Source organism: Neoarius graeffei, chromosome 10 (assembly GCF_027579695.1).
Source record: "Neoarius graeffei isolate fNeoGra1 chromosome 10, fNeoGra1.pri, whole genome shotgun sequence".
NCBI classification, from domain to species: domain Eukaryota; kingdom Metazoa; phylum Chordata; class Actinopteri; order Siluriformes; family Ariidae; genus Neoarius; species Neoarius graeffei.
The window spans coordinates 25,139,664-25,154,485 of record NC_083578.1 but is presented as its reverse complement, the minus strand read 5'-3'; the positions used below and the strand labels follow the sequence as shown (position 1 = coordinate 25,154,485).

Here is a 14,822-nt window from a genome sequence, read left to right as displayed (position 1 = left end):
GGTTTACCACCTTCTTTTGGGTTTTATGGCAGCTGGCTTCCACAGTGTTGCATTACTGCCATCTACAGGTTTACCTTTGACCATGCACTGACAGATCCATTACTTTGTTGCTAAACGAACAGCTGATCACACTGATGTGCTCGCTGACCGCCGATGTTTATTAGTTTGGTCTTGCGTTTCCTTTGCTTCGCAACATAACGTCTTTTCTTCTCGCTTTCCATTACTGTAGTCAGTCTTTCAAGTTTCATTCTCACACTCGCGTCCTCCATTTTTCTCTCCTGTTTCAAATTTGTATCAGGGAAAGCCCATCACGTGATGCATGACGTAGTATCTTGTATTGCGTCATGATGAAACAGGAAAAAATAGCTGAGAATTTTGGGCCATGTGGCCTTAAATTCATTAATTGTTTTAATTTAAAAAAAAAAACGAATAAAATTGTAAGTCTGTGATTTCAAATTCGGTAGCTTTTGGTCCACTAAACAAAAATAATTGGGTGTTGGGGGAAAATTCTTTTAATGACCTACACTTGAAAAATCTGAAAGGCAGTCTAGCTTTAAAGCTTTTCTTCAGGAAAGGCAGATCAGTTCAGTGACATGGCCAGTGAACAGTCCAGATCCCAATCTGAAAATTTATGGTGGAAAAAACAAATTTGGTTCATGACAAAGCTCCATCCTGCAAAGCTGATCTGTCAACCACGATTCAAGAAAGTTGGAACTAGCTTGATGGAGAATATTGGTTTGGGTTTTTTTGTTGTTGTTAGTGAAGTCCATCAAAAAAAGCCTGAGGAGGAGCAACAAAGTACAAATTGTGATCGTTGTTGATGAGGATGATTCATTTCCTCTATTTGATCTAGAAAAAAAAATACGCTATTAATTAAAATAATTTCTTGTTTGTTTGAGGTTTATTTTCCGAAGCCAGAATGTTCAGCTGTTAAACAAATTTTGTGTCTCATCTGTGATTTGTTTACTTCCTGTGAAGGAAAAAAGTGAGGTGAAAATCCTCCAAGCTTGGTGCTTCCAAGATTATTTTTGCCAGGGATTGTAGCTCGTCTTGAAAATGGTTAAGGAATAGAATACCATCACCATGAAACAGTGATATTTTTCAATTAGGCTATCACATCGTCAAAAAATCAAACCAAAACACTGTACGCCTAATACAAAGACACTAGTTTTCATTTGAAGAGTGAGTGAGGGTGTCTCGGGTTAGGGACGTTTCTAATTTACATTCATAGAATCATGAGGTCATGCTGAGTTGAAACATGTGGAACCTTTTGTACCCTTTTCTACTGTCTAATGATGTTTTATGGAGAATATCATTGTTCTCCCCAGAGTGCTTTTGCGTGTCGGGGCCAACATGCTTTTTTTTTTTTTTTTCTTTTTTCTCCGACAGTCACTGAAAAATCATGTCAGATTCCGAGCTTGTGATGTTTGGGGCGCATTTTGAAGGAAAATCAGTGTTTTGGGCCGGTTTACTGCCATGATGCACTCGGGCAGACCGGAAATACCCCTGAGAAATCCCCAATCGCAACAAACGCCCTCAATCACTTTGCTGCTGCACTGGTACCATGACGCTTCAGTGCGCAGGTGAGATCGTGGTTTATGGTTTGTGTGTGGTGGGTATACATCTCCACGTTTCAGTCATGCCGAAGAGGTGCGACTGGCGCTCAGCGCCCCATAGATTCGTATTTCCAACAGCAGGCCAGAAGAGCCAGAAAGAGAAGAGGAAAAGAGTGAAACCAAAGATTCTGTTGACACAGGCGATCTGTCCAAAACTGAAGATGTTACGGTGCTTAAAGGTGTGTGAAGTATTAAGTAGGCCTAAGTATAAAGGTGCTACTCAAAATTGGGGCATTTGTGCAGTAAATGCAGTCTGTAGGGGTGTTTTTTTTTTCTATCTGCAACAGAACTCATTTAAACGTTTGGTTAGTGGTGTTCTGGCAGTGGTTCAGGTAATAAAACAGCACTATTACATACTACGTTGTTGTCAGATGTTGACTTTATTTATTGCTCATGTGAACCCCGTCCTGCAAACCACAGCATCACAGACCTCCACTTGTTGTAGCAACCTTTTCAACCATGTTAACAGTGTCCGTACCACCGTAAACTGCTCCTAAAGGTCACCAGATGCCACCACATGGACTCCCATTTTTCAAAATTTTCCAGGGGAGGCCCTGGACCCCCCAACGAGAGGGGGAAAACCCCTCTCTCGTACTCTCCTGCCACACGCTTTTGGTGCGTCACCAGAGTTAAGACTTTATTTTAATCCTGGGGCGAACACTGGAATATAGAATTCCTTTCCAAAAAGATTCACAATAATTGAGAAAAGCTACAACTTTCACAGAATAAACTTTTATTTAGCACCGAAGGAAACAAATTTACAAAAAAAAAAAACACAGAAAACCCCTGACATCAAAATATCGATAGCTTTATGTATGAATCTAGAGGAATATGTGCCCGAGTAAGTGAGGTTCCATGGTGCTGTGGTGAACATAAGCCTTCGGTTGCATCTCATTTGTTCTCCTTTTCTGCATATACAGCACTTGATCACAGACTTTTTTTTTTTTTAAATGAGGACAACACAATGGCAGAGAGAAAGGAGCACTCATTTTGGACAAAACCAGTCTGTGGTTTCTGTCAGTACAATTTCATGTTGCGGCTTGACATCTTCAGAAACGCACCCGTAGCTTCCATGAATAGGTTGTCAAAACCTTGTTCTTCTTCCTCACGATGCAGGTGTACGTCCCCTCGTTTATGGCATTAGCCACAATGCTAATGTGATCACCCTTCAGGGTGATGTAGCCAGGGTGAGAGAACTCCAGGAGCTCGCCATCTTTATACCAGCTACAAAGATCAGAGTGGTGAAAGTTAGTGGGTTATGAGTGAACCGAAAGGGAAACGTCTCTTAAAAACGCAACCCTTTCTTGGTTTATCAGTATAGAGCGGCGGCTCCAATTATCGACACCTTAACGATCTTTTGGCCGTTGCAAAAGTAGAAAAGACTTTCAATACGTAAATCGTGCATGAATAGTTACTCAAACTTCCATTGGAAAAAAATGAGTCGATTCCCGATTACTTAGCATATCAGATCACGTGACACCATTCCACAATTATTGACACCTTTGTCCACAGTTATCGACACCGTTTCACAATTACCGACATCCAGATGATTAGATTTTTTTTTTTTTTAAATAATACTCGGTATTTGGTATTAAATTAAGAAAACATAGTTTTTATTTAAAATCTGTTTTACATAGACTTATATTGAGTACAAAATATATTTTATATAAATATATGGATGTCGGTGCTTACGTAAATGATGAAGTAATTCTAATGTTTGTAAACAAATGAACTGATAATGTTTAACCTGTGTCAGAAAATCTTTTTGTTCCACTTTCTATTCACTTTATTTTCGTAGATCGCGTTTTGGTCATCATTCGTTGTTGTTTGTGTTAATTTCTAGTTTTGTAGTTTACCAATAAATGTCAACAGGCAACTGACATTGTAACCACATGAACATCCAGGTCAAAGGTCTTTTTTTTTTTTTTTTTAAATTGAGATTTTAAATTTACATCTAAAAATATAAAACGTCTACTGATATTGTAATATGTGGTAGATATTTACAACAAATTGCAAAAAGAAATTCTGAATGGAATAGAAAAATCTGAATATTTCAAGCATGCAATTTTTTATACGCTCGGAATTTAATTCTGGTCTAATTCTATTTATTGCAACAAGATTCCAAATACTCGATAAACATTCCATTCTGTTACGAATCAGAAAAAAATGATTATAAATCACAGCACTTTTATTTTTTTAAAGTGCTTCATCTACTTCAAGTGTTACACAAAGATCGATCCATAACTGTTGTAAATGTCCCTTAATTCCACAGGGTGTCGATAATGGTGGACACCGGTGAAAGTGATCACTGTTATCGACACCTCACGTGATTCTCAAACGCACGTTTAGATACAAAATGGCGGCTGTCACATGAAAGAGTAAGAAACATAGTAGGTTTCAACAAAGAGATCATGAAATATCGGTGAATTTGATGAGTAAAAACATGTCCGTGATCTTTCCACCATGCTCACCTGCGATGATTGATAACACCTGGGTTTTTCTCAAATTGCTGATCGTGCTAAAAAAACCTCCATCTCGGATAACGAGCTGTGTCATCAGACGACGAGATCAAAGGGCGAAGGCGGTCTTCCGGTTGATTGATTAACCAATATAATAACTGTTGTAACTGAAAGTCACCTTTGTAAAATAGTTTTTTAGTGGTGAATCTGAAAAGGTGTCGATAATTATGGACTGTCGATAGCTGTTGCCGCCGCTCTACTTGCACAATCTGGTCATCACTGTTCATTAATTGGGTTACAAAAAACAAACACTCACTACATTTTTCCTTGCTTTGCAGCAATTTTCTTTCCACAGCGGAAGGTAAGCTTCCTTCCCTCAGCAACCAGCTTGTGTTTGGTCCGTGGCGGCTTCGGAGTCGGGGCGATGGTAGGAAAAGGGAAGGCTGTTTGGGCACAAGGACAATCTCAATACTAAACGATGACACGCGATACTGTCGCGTCTACATCATCTCTTCCTGGAGCCGGACCAGGTTTCTCAAGGTTTAAGCCAAAACTCATCTCCAAATCGAGCAACCACAGACATTGTTCAGTAATGTTTACCCTGAATTCTGAATATGAATGATCAGGTCATCCACATTATTGGATATGGAAATATCTGGAAACTTTACCAACTTGGAACTCGTTGTAACCGCAAATGTTTTGGTCCTGCTCCATACAATGTCCATCATTGTGCATGTGAAGCCCACAAGCCACATGCTGGGATTGCAGTGGCATGTAATCATGCAAAACATGTTCTCAGACAGACCAAATTCCACCCTGACTGCAATGAGCACCAGATCTTCCAAGCAAACTAAATTTCAGCTTTTTCACACCAATATGGCTTGAGGTGGAGATGCGTTCCCAGTATGTTCTTCCAGGATACAGACCTGTCTCAGAGCGTTTGCTCAAATTTATCTCCTCTGCTGGATTTCACAGCCAGCATCATGACTTAATGCGAGCTTGCTTTTTTTTTTCCCCCTCCAATCCTAAAATGAATGGATTGCGGTTCTCAAAAAACGTCTCTGTCTTCAAAACGTCATGTATTAAGGCCCGGTCCCACAATACTGATAATTATAACGATAACTATAAATAAATCAGTCCCCTGCAGTTTATATGGTTGGTGGTCACACCAGACCGATAACGATACCTATAGCCCAGGCCTGGGTTTATCCGTATCAGTCAGATTGCTTCTGGAGCGATTTTTCCAGGCCTGGACCTGATCCGATAAAACATCTGACGTTGTCTGAGCACATGCTATTTTCCCCGGGCATCTTTGTACATCCTTGTTGCATCATGAAGTCATGGAATACGGATTTACGGAAAATAAAAATTATAATACAAAGCAAGGATGTTTTATTCAAGGACGTGATATTTTCCATGAATTATCAATCATAAAGTAAACATATAAATGCAGGTAAGATTTTAATTATGAACTTCGGTAATCTCATCTCATTATCTGTAGCCGCTTTATCCTGTTCTACAGGGTCGTAGGCAAGCTGGAGCCTATCCCAGCTGACTACGGGCGAAAGGCGGGGTACACCCTGGACAAGTCGCCAGGTCATCACAGGGCTGACACATAGACACAGACAACCATTCACACTCACATTCACACCTACGGTCAATTTAGAGTCACCAGTTAACCTAACCTGCATGTCTTTGGACTGTGGGGGAAACCTGAGCACCCGGAGGAAACCCACGCGGACACGGGGAGAACATGCAAACTCCGCACAGAAAGGCCCTCGCCGGCCACGGGGCTCGAACCCGGACCTTCTTGCTGTGAGGCGACAGCGCTAACCACTACACCACCGTGCCGCCCCGCTTCGGTAATCTAAGCATTTAATTGTTTAAGACTTCTTAATTTTTTATCCATGATGCATCATCTGTAACCAATCTGTAATGGACTGAAATGTCCGTGACCAATCCGTAAATTATTAGCATCCGTGATGCATCCGTATTAAAATCCATAACCACTCCGTATTTTGTATCCTTTATTATATTTCCGTAGTCCATGACATATCCGTTTCATCTTAGCCACTGGTGTATGTGCATGGATTGTTTTGAAGTCCAAGCTGTACAGTTTGACCCAGAATAATGTGCTACTACTTGGAAAAAACTTCCATGACTAGTCCTAAGTTCCATGTATTTATTTACCTGAGTGTCAGGATCAACCGATATTATAGTCGGGATTATAGTTGTGGTGTGACTGCTCCAGACTGGAACTAAATTCAGGCAGCCATAGTTGGCATGATAGTTATAGTTATCGGTGTTGTGGGACCAGGCCCTTCGTCAGCTAAAGGGCTTGAAACAAACTTTGGAAAACTTAGTCTTTCAGACCAGTAGAACTGTCCATGAAAAAACAATGGGGTGATTATTAAGCAGAAATGCCCTTTTTTTTTTTTTTTTAATTGTTGTCTGTTCAAAGGAAAAGGAAGTACTTCAATCAAGACATTTTTGCTTTCTCATATGAGAAAGATTATACAGAATTGCATCATCTCATTGGAAACATGGATTTTGAATGGTCTTTGGGGCTTTCTCCCCCCCCGTCCTCTATTACGCAGCTAACTGATAAGTTACAAGTTAATCCAAGTACCAAAACACTGATTCAATATAAATAGTTCAACTACGCTGACTCAAACTATTTTAATGACTCGGTAGCAAAGATGAACACTACATCCTTCCAGATCATGTTGAATCTATTCAGAAAATGAAAAGGCAGGAGTGTTTTTCTGAGTTACCTGGTTAATACAGTACTATTTAGAAGCTTGTATTGAAAGGAACAATCCAGTGTCTTGCAAAAGTATTCATCCCCCTTGGTGTTTGTCCCGTTTTGTCACATTACAAGCTGAAATTAAAATGGATTTTTGGGGGGTTAGCACCATTTGATTTACACAACATGCCTACCATTTAAAAGGTGATATTAATAGGATTTTTGCCCATTCTTCAAGGCAAAACTCCTTCAAGTTAGATGGGTTGTGTTGGTGTACAGCAATCTTCAAGTTATGCCACAGATTCTCAATTGGATTGAGATCTGGGCTTTGATCAGGCCATTCCAAGACATTTAAATGTTCCCTTTTAAACCACTCCAGTGTAGCTTTATCAGTATGTTTAGGGTCATTGTCCTGCTGGAACGTGAACCTTCGTCCCAGTCTCAAACCTCTGGCCGACTCAAACAGGTTTTCCTCCAGAATTGCCCTGTATTTAGTGCCAACCATCTTTCCTTCAGTCCTGACCAACTTTCTTGTCCCGGCAGGTGAAAAACATCCCCACAGCATGATGCTGCCACCACCATGCTTCACTGTAGGAATGTTCTCAGGGTGTTGGGTTTGCGTCACACATGGCATTTCCCATGATAGACAAAAAGATCAATTTTAGTCTCATTTGACCAGAGAATCATCTTCCATGTGTTTGGGGAGTCTGCTACATGCTGTTGGGCAAACTCCAAACGTGATTTCTTAAGCAATGGCTTTTTTCTGGCCACTCTTCCATAAAGCCCCATTCTGTGGAGTGTCCGGCTTAAAGTGGTCCTCTGTACAGATGCTCCCGTCTCTGCTGTGGATCTCTGCAGCTCCTTCAGTGTTCTCTTTGGTGTCTTTGTTGCATCTCTGATTAATGCCCTCCTTGCCCGGTCTGTGAGTTTTGGTGGGCGGCCTTCTCGTCAGCTTTGTAGTGGTGCCATATTCTTTCCATTTTGCTATAATGGATTTAATGGTGCTCCCTGGGATATTCAAAGTTTGGGATATTTTTTTATAACCCAACCCTGATCTATACTTCTCCACAACTTTGTCTCTGACCTGTTTGGAGGCTCCTTAGTTCTTATGTTGCTTGCTTAGTAGTGTTGCAGAGTCAGGGTCCTTCCAGAACAGGTTGATTTTATACAGACATCATGTGACACTGATTGCACACAGGTGGATCTTAATCAACTAATTATGTGACTTATGAAGTTAATTGGCTGGACCAGCTCTTATTCTTATTAACAATTTTCACCTTTAAAGCTGTAGGCATGTTGTGTAAATCAAATGGTGCTAACCTTCCAAAAATCCATTTATTCCAGCTTGTAATGCAACAAAACAGGACAAACACCAAGGGGGATGAATACTTTTGCAAGACACTGTACTTCCACCTGGCAATGAAGACACTATTAGGCCAACACTTTCTGTGGTGAGTACATTTGAGGCGGTCTGAGAGTAAGCAGATCTACTAGCCAATCACAGTGAGGGTGGGCAGGTACTTTCGGACACTTCAGTTTCAGTGAGTAACTTTTCCTCTTTGGATAGATGTATAAGTGGGCCTTAAATCTTTTCTCTCTATCTTTTCCAATTTTAGAATGTAAATTTAGAATCGGAGGACGTTTTTTGGAACCAACAAAACCAAATAAAAACAAAACATAGTCATCTAACCAGATTTAGTGTGACTGGCAGAAAATGCTACATGTTCAAATTGTCTTTTGAAAGCTTCAAATCATTAATAATTTTATGTATTTCACTTCTTTCGAATGCATATTCAGAAGCATATGAATTGCTGTTTGATTTTTTTTTGGTGGAGATTTTCAGACCTGAATGTACTAAACAGTATCAGAATATCTAAACTTTATATTTTAAATACAACCCGAATTCCATAAATTTGGGACACTATGTAAAACATGAATGAAAAACAGAAAATGACAATTTGCAAATCTTGGAAACCCTATATTTAATTGAAAATAGTACAACGACAACATATGAAATGTTGAAACTGAGAACTTTTATTGTTTTTTTTTTTTTTAAATATATGCTCATTCTGAATTTGATGTCAGCAACATGTTTCAAAAAAGCCGGGACGGGGCATATTTACCACCGTGTTGCATCACCTCTACTTTTAACAACACTCGGTAAACATTTGGGAACTGAGGAGACCAATTGCTGTAGTTTTGAAAGAGAAATGTTGTCCCATTCTTACCCAATATACAATCTTTAGTTGCTCAACAGGGGTCTCTCGAGGTCTCCTTTGTCATATTTTGCACTTTATAATGCATCAAATGTTTTAAATGGGTGACAGGTCTGGACTGCAGGCAGGCCAGTTTAGCACCCAGACTCTTTTTACTCCGGAGCCATGTAGTTTTTTTATGTGCAGAAAGCGGTTTGGCATCAACTTGCTGAAAGAAGGAAGGCCTTCCCTGAACAAAGATTTTGTCTGGATGGCAGCATATTGCTCTGAAACGTGCATATATCATTCAGCATTAATGATGCCTTCCCAGATGTACAAGCTACCCATGTCATGTGCATTAATGCCCCCTCATAGATGCTGACTTTTGAACTGTGCACTGATGACAAGCCGGATGGTCCCTCTCCTCTTTAGCCTGGAGGACGCGGTGTCCATGATTTTGAAAAAGAATTTCTACTTTTGATTCGTCAGACCTCGGGACAATTTTCCACTTCGCCTCAGTCCATCGTAAAAGAGCTCGGGCCCAGAGAAGGTGGTGGTGTTTCTGGATATTGTTTATATCTGGTTTTAACTTGCATTTGTGGATGCAGTAATGAACTGTTTTCACAGACGATGGTTTTCTAAAGTGTTCCTGTGCCCACACAATGATTTCTGCTACAGACACGTGTCTGCTTTTAATGCAGTGTCACCTGAGGGCCTGAAGATCACAGGCATCCAATGTCAGTTTTCAGCCTTGTCTCTTGCATACAGAGATTTCTCCAGATTCTCTGAATCTTTTAATGATATTATGTACCATAGATGATGTGATCCCCAAATTCTTTGCAATTTTACATTGAGGAACATTATTCTTAAATTATTGCACTGTCTGCCCACGCAGTCTTTCACAGAGTGGGGAGGGGTTCACTATCTTGACTTCTGAGAGACTCTCCGGGATGCTCTTTTTATACCCAATCATGTTACTGACCTGTTGCCAATTAACCAAATTAGTTTTGTTTTTTTTAGCATTACACAACTTTTTTAGTCTTTTGTTGCCCCGTCCCAACTTTCTTGAAATGTATTGCTGACATCAAATTCAAAATGAGCAGATATTTTTCAATAAACAATAAAATTTCTCAGTTTCAACATTTGATATGTTGTCGTTGTACTATTTTTAATGAAAAATTGGGTTTCCATAATTTGCAAATCATCATATTCTGTTTTTTTTTTAATTTATGTTTTATACAGTGTCCCAAATTTATGGAATTGGGGTTGTATTTGTGATTGGGTTTAAAGATTTTTTTCAAAAAATAAATAAATAAATCCAGATTTCTGCATTCTCAAGATTTGCAAGAACATTTCTGATCAAACCGTTAAAATGCACCTGTAAGACCAAAGCTATCTTTGCTTCTAGGTTGTTTTTGTTGTTGTTGTTTTGGTTTTTTTTTTTTTTTTTTGGTGCAGTGGTCAAGGCACAACCAGTATAACTGACAGAAGCTTGGCCAAGGCAAAGCCAAATTTCACAGATTGTCAACTTCTGAAGAACTCTAACTCTCTTACTGTAACAGAAGTCACAGCTGTGGGGGCAGTGCTTTTGCATGAGCTTTCTTTTGCTTTCGCAGTAGCCTTTCCTGGCCCAAGCGGGACAGATAAATAATCTATCCAAACATCCTGGAGGGAGAGACAGAAGAATTAGGAAGGGAGGGATAGATGGGAAAGAAGAAAGTGGAGAAAGGACATGTACGTAAAAGCAGTTTTAGAAATTCAGAAGTAGACAGAAGGCTTCTCGTAAACTTTTGCAGACTACCTTTGAAAAAATCTAAAGAATTTACTTTGAGTACTTTTCTGAGAACATTAAAATTCCATGCCAAGACATTTCTTCACAATCATTAGTAAGCATTGAATCAGCATGCATTTTATGAGTCCCTGTCTTGGCTAACTTATCTCACTGCTCCTGTCCTGTATTAAATGAAACCAGCTGTTCTATCTACGCACCATACAGTCGCTGGAGTCCCCACACGTCATCCTGCGTTATGAGTTTGCGGCCAGTCAGCGTCGCGTTGAGATGCATTATGGCTGTTGGGTTCTGCGAGTGCATCAGACCCAGTGCATGACCAATTTCATGAGCTGCTACATGCACCAGGTCAGTCAGCCAGACCCCTGATCAAAGAACAATCACACACAAACACTCATGTAAGGTCAAAATTACCTTCCTATAGTGTTGGTGCTAATCAGGTCAGTGTACACTTGCACATTTATTCAAGCATTCAATTAACCGATTATGTGGCAGCAGCATAAAAATGCATAAGCTCCTGGTCAGCTAAAAACAGAAACCTGAGGCTACCTTGGGCGCATGATCCAAACTGGACAGTTGAAGATTGTGAAAAAGACTAGCTGATGGTCTTGATCTTGTACCCAATCCAGCCAGTGTTTGAATAACAGGAATGGAATCCGATGTGGTCTTTTTTTTTTTTTTTTTTGTAGCCGATCGGCTTCAGTATTTGGCACGTAGTGCATCCTGAGATACATTTCTGCTCACCACGGTTGTAAAGAAGGGCTATTTGAGTTACCATAACCAACCTATCAGCTCAAACCAGTCTGGCCATTCTCCTCAAACCTCTCTCATCAACAAGGAATTTCCACCTGGGGCAAGCCATGGCCTAAACGTTAGAGAAGCAGCTTTGGGACCAAAAGCTGGCCTGTTCAATTCCCTGCACCAGCAGGAATGGCTGAATTGCCCTTGAGCCAGGCACCTAACCCACAACTACTCCGCAAGCTGCTCTGCGTATGTTGGACATCACTCTGCATAAGAGCATCTGCTAAATGCCATTAATGTAACTGGATGTTTTTTGTTTTTCGCACCATTCTGTGTAAACTCTAGACACTGTTGTGCATCAAAGTTCCAGGAGATCAACAGTTTCTCAAATACTCAAACCAGCCTACCTGACACAAACAACCATGCCACGGTCAAAGTCCCTGAGATCACATTTTCTCTCACTCTGGTGTTTGATGTGACCATTAAATGAAGCTCATGATTTGATGCATTGTGCTGCTGCCATGGATAATTGTATGATTGAGCAGGTGGACAAATATTCCTGTTAAAACAGCTGGTGAGTGTATATACCCTGTATTCTACCTTCACACTCAAGGTTGCTTCATGATATAAGAAGCCTAGACCTTTCGAATAACCGAAGACATTACACTTGGCATAGCTCCTTAGTGCACTCTTAAAGGGGACATATTATGAAAAGCTCACTTTTTCAGTGCTTGTACACATACATTTGGGTATCTGGAGTGCCTATCAACTCACCAACTCTGAAATAAGACATCCCAGTCAATTTCTTTTGGTTTGCCCATTTCAGCAGACATGTACTTCAAGAAGCCGTTCAGATTTGTCTCCTCTTTCTATGTCGCAAGTGGAGCTCATTAGAATAATGCCCCCACCCATCTCAGTATCTCCACTCATGGCTTGAGTACTACCTTTGTGAATGAATATTCATGACAAAAGTGCTACCTGATTGGCTGGCAGAACAGGAGGGTGGGATAAGCAGTGGCTCATGATCATTTAAAGGAACAGGCACTCAAATCAGCCATTTTGAACTGGGCTGTTTAGACAGGGTGAGAAGGCAGCTGTGGTGCTTTATCCTTGTGGTATTTTGACCAAAGCACATCACATACATTTCATTCAGACATCAGGGGACTGTGCCAACTTGTGAAAAAGGGATATAATATGTGACCTTTAAAAATTAGCTGTTAGTTTACGAAAGGAGATCTACTTGGAAGGAAACGTTCTCTTCCAGGGTCCTGTATCGAGCCTCTAAGGATCCCTCAGAGGGAAAACCAAAGGGTTCAATATTTAACCATATTTCCTCAGGGAATATTATGGTCTACCATTAACGCGTCCTTGGTTTTGATTTCATCTGTCCATGTGATTCGACTCATTTTGACCTCTGACACCTATTTCTGCGAGCCTACCACACAGACTTAATACTTGTGTTATTTTTAGACACTGACACCTGTTGCCTACACTTATTCAGGTGACATTGGGCATACCTAACAACCTGTGTTTTCTCTCCCTCTACCCCTTGTCTTGGCCAACCCTAAGGGTCCCATCTGCATCTGCCTGCACTCACTCTGATCTATAATTCCAACTGTCTCATTGCTGAGGAGTGTGCTCCCATCACCCAATCAAGCATCCAGCCAGAGCAGGTCATGATATTTTTTAACCATATTAACATGCCATTGTTGTGTGTTATGCCTGATGTCAGGACTCTCGTCTCTGCGAGCCTACCACACAGACTTGTGTTATTTTTAGACATTGACACCTGTTGCCTACACTTATTCAGGTGACATTGGGCATACATAACAACCTGTGTTTTCTCCCCCCCAAATCTGTCCCTCTGAGTTATATGTCGGTCCTGGGATCGAGATGCTGAACTCTTCTGCTCCTCAGACCTGCTTGATCCATCCTGGTGCCCTGTGTCTGGTTGGAATCTCATCGCATCACTCCTGTGGAGGACGGCCCCATGAGGACAGTCGAAAGTCACACCTAGAAGACGCTCTGGACTCTTACAGTAATGTTTTTATGGCTGAGGACTACAGTTGACTTGCTAACTTTAGGACTGCAGTTGTCATGAACAGTTTTGCACTCAAGTTTCCATCAGTGAAGAGTTACATCATCAATGAAACTGTCTTCATGTTAAAACTGTTAATATTATAGTCAGGCTGTCTGTTGTTGCCCAAATGAGGATGGGTTCCCTTTTGAGTCTGGTTCCTCTCGAGGTTTCTTCCTCATGTCGCCTGAGGGAGTTTTTCCTTGCCACCGTCGCCACAGGCTTGCTCATTGGGGATAGATTAGGGATAAAATTAGCTCATGTTTTAAGTCGTTCAAATTCTGTAAAGCTGCTTTGCAACAATGTTTATTGTTAAAAGCGCGATACAAATAAACTTGACTTGACTATTTACAGTGTCTTGAAAAAGTACCCCCCCCCCCCCCCCCCCCCCCCCCCCCCCCCCTTGGTGTTTGTCCTGTTTTGTCGCATTACAAGCTGGAATTAAAATGGATTTTTGGAGGGTGAGCACCATTTGATTTACACAACATGCCGACCACTTTAAAGGTGAAAATTGTTGTTTTATTGTGACACAAACGATAAGATGAAAAAAATAGAAATCTGGAGTGTGCATAGATATTCAAACCCCTAAATAAGAGCTGGTCCAACCAATTCACTTCATAAGTCACATAATTAGTAGATTAAGATCCACCTGTGTGCAATCAAAGTGTCACATGATCTGTCACATGATGTATAAATCAACCTGTTCTGGAAGGACCCTGACTCTGCAACACTACGAAGCAAGCAACATGAAAACCAAGGAGCCTCCAAACAGGCCAGAGACAAAGTTGTGGAGAAGTATAGATCAGGGTTGGGTTATAAAAAAATATCCAAAGCTATGAATATCCCACGGAGCACCATTAAATTCATTATAGCAAAATGGAAAGAATATGGCACCACTACAAACCTGATGAGAAGGCCACCCACCAAAACTCTCAGACCGGGCAAGGAGGGCATTAATCAGAGATGCAACAAAGACACCAAAGAGAACACTGAAGGAGCTGCAAAGATCCACAGCGGAGATGGGAGTATCTGTCCATAGGACCACTTTAAGCCGGACACTCCACAGAGCAGGGCTTTATGGAAGAGTGGCCAGAAAAAAGCTATTGCTTAAGAAAACACATTTGGAGTTTGCCCAACAGCATGTGGCAGACTCCCCAAACACATGGAAGATGATTCTCTGGTCAAATGAGACTAAAATG

General features: G+C 40.8%; 1 protein-coding gene across 2 annotated transcripts in view; it reads right to left on the bottom strand.

Annotated features, from left to right (window-relative positions):
- Nucleotides 1-2,362: 2,362 nt before the first annotated feature.
- The window catches only part of mmp23ba (matrix metallopeptidase 23ba), a 42,456-nt gene continuing 29,996 nt past the window's right edge, over nt 2,363-14,822 (bottom strand). For both annotated transcript variants that reach the window (XM_060931617.1, XM_060931618.1), the window contains exons 5-8: nt 11,006-11,170; nt 10,571-10,681; nt 4,392-4,518; nt 2,363-2,840 (exon numbers count right to left, since the gene is read on the bottom strand). In XM_060931617.1, the coding sequence (XP_060787600.1) occupies nt 2,666-2,840; nt 4,392-4,518; nt 10,571-10,681; nt 11,006-11,170 (578 nt within the window). In that variant the 3' untranslated portion in view covers nt 2,363-2,665. The remainder of the gene's footprint in view (nt 2,841-4,391; nt 4,519-10,570; nt 10,682-11,005; nt 11,171-14,822) is intronic.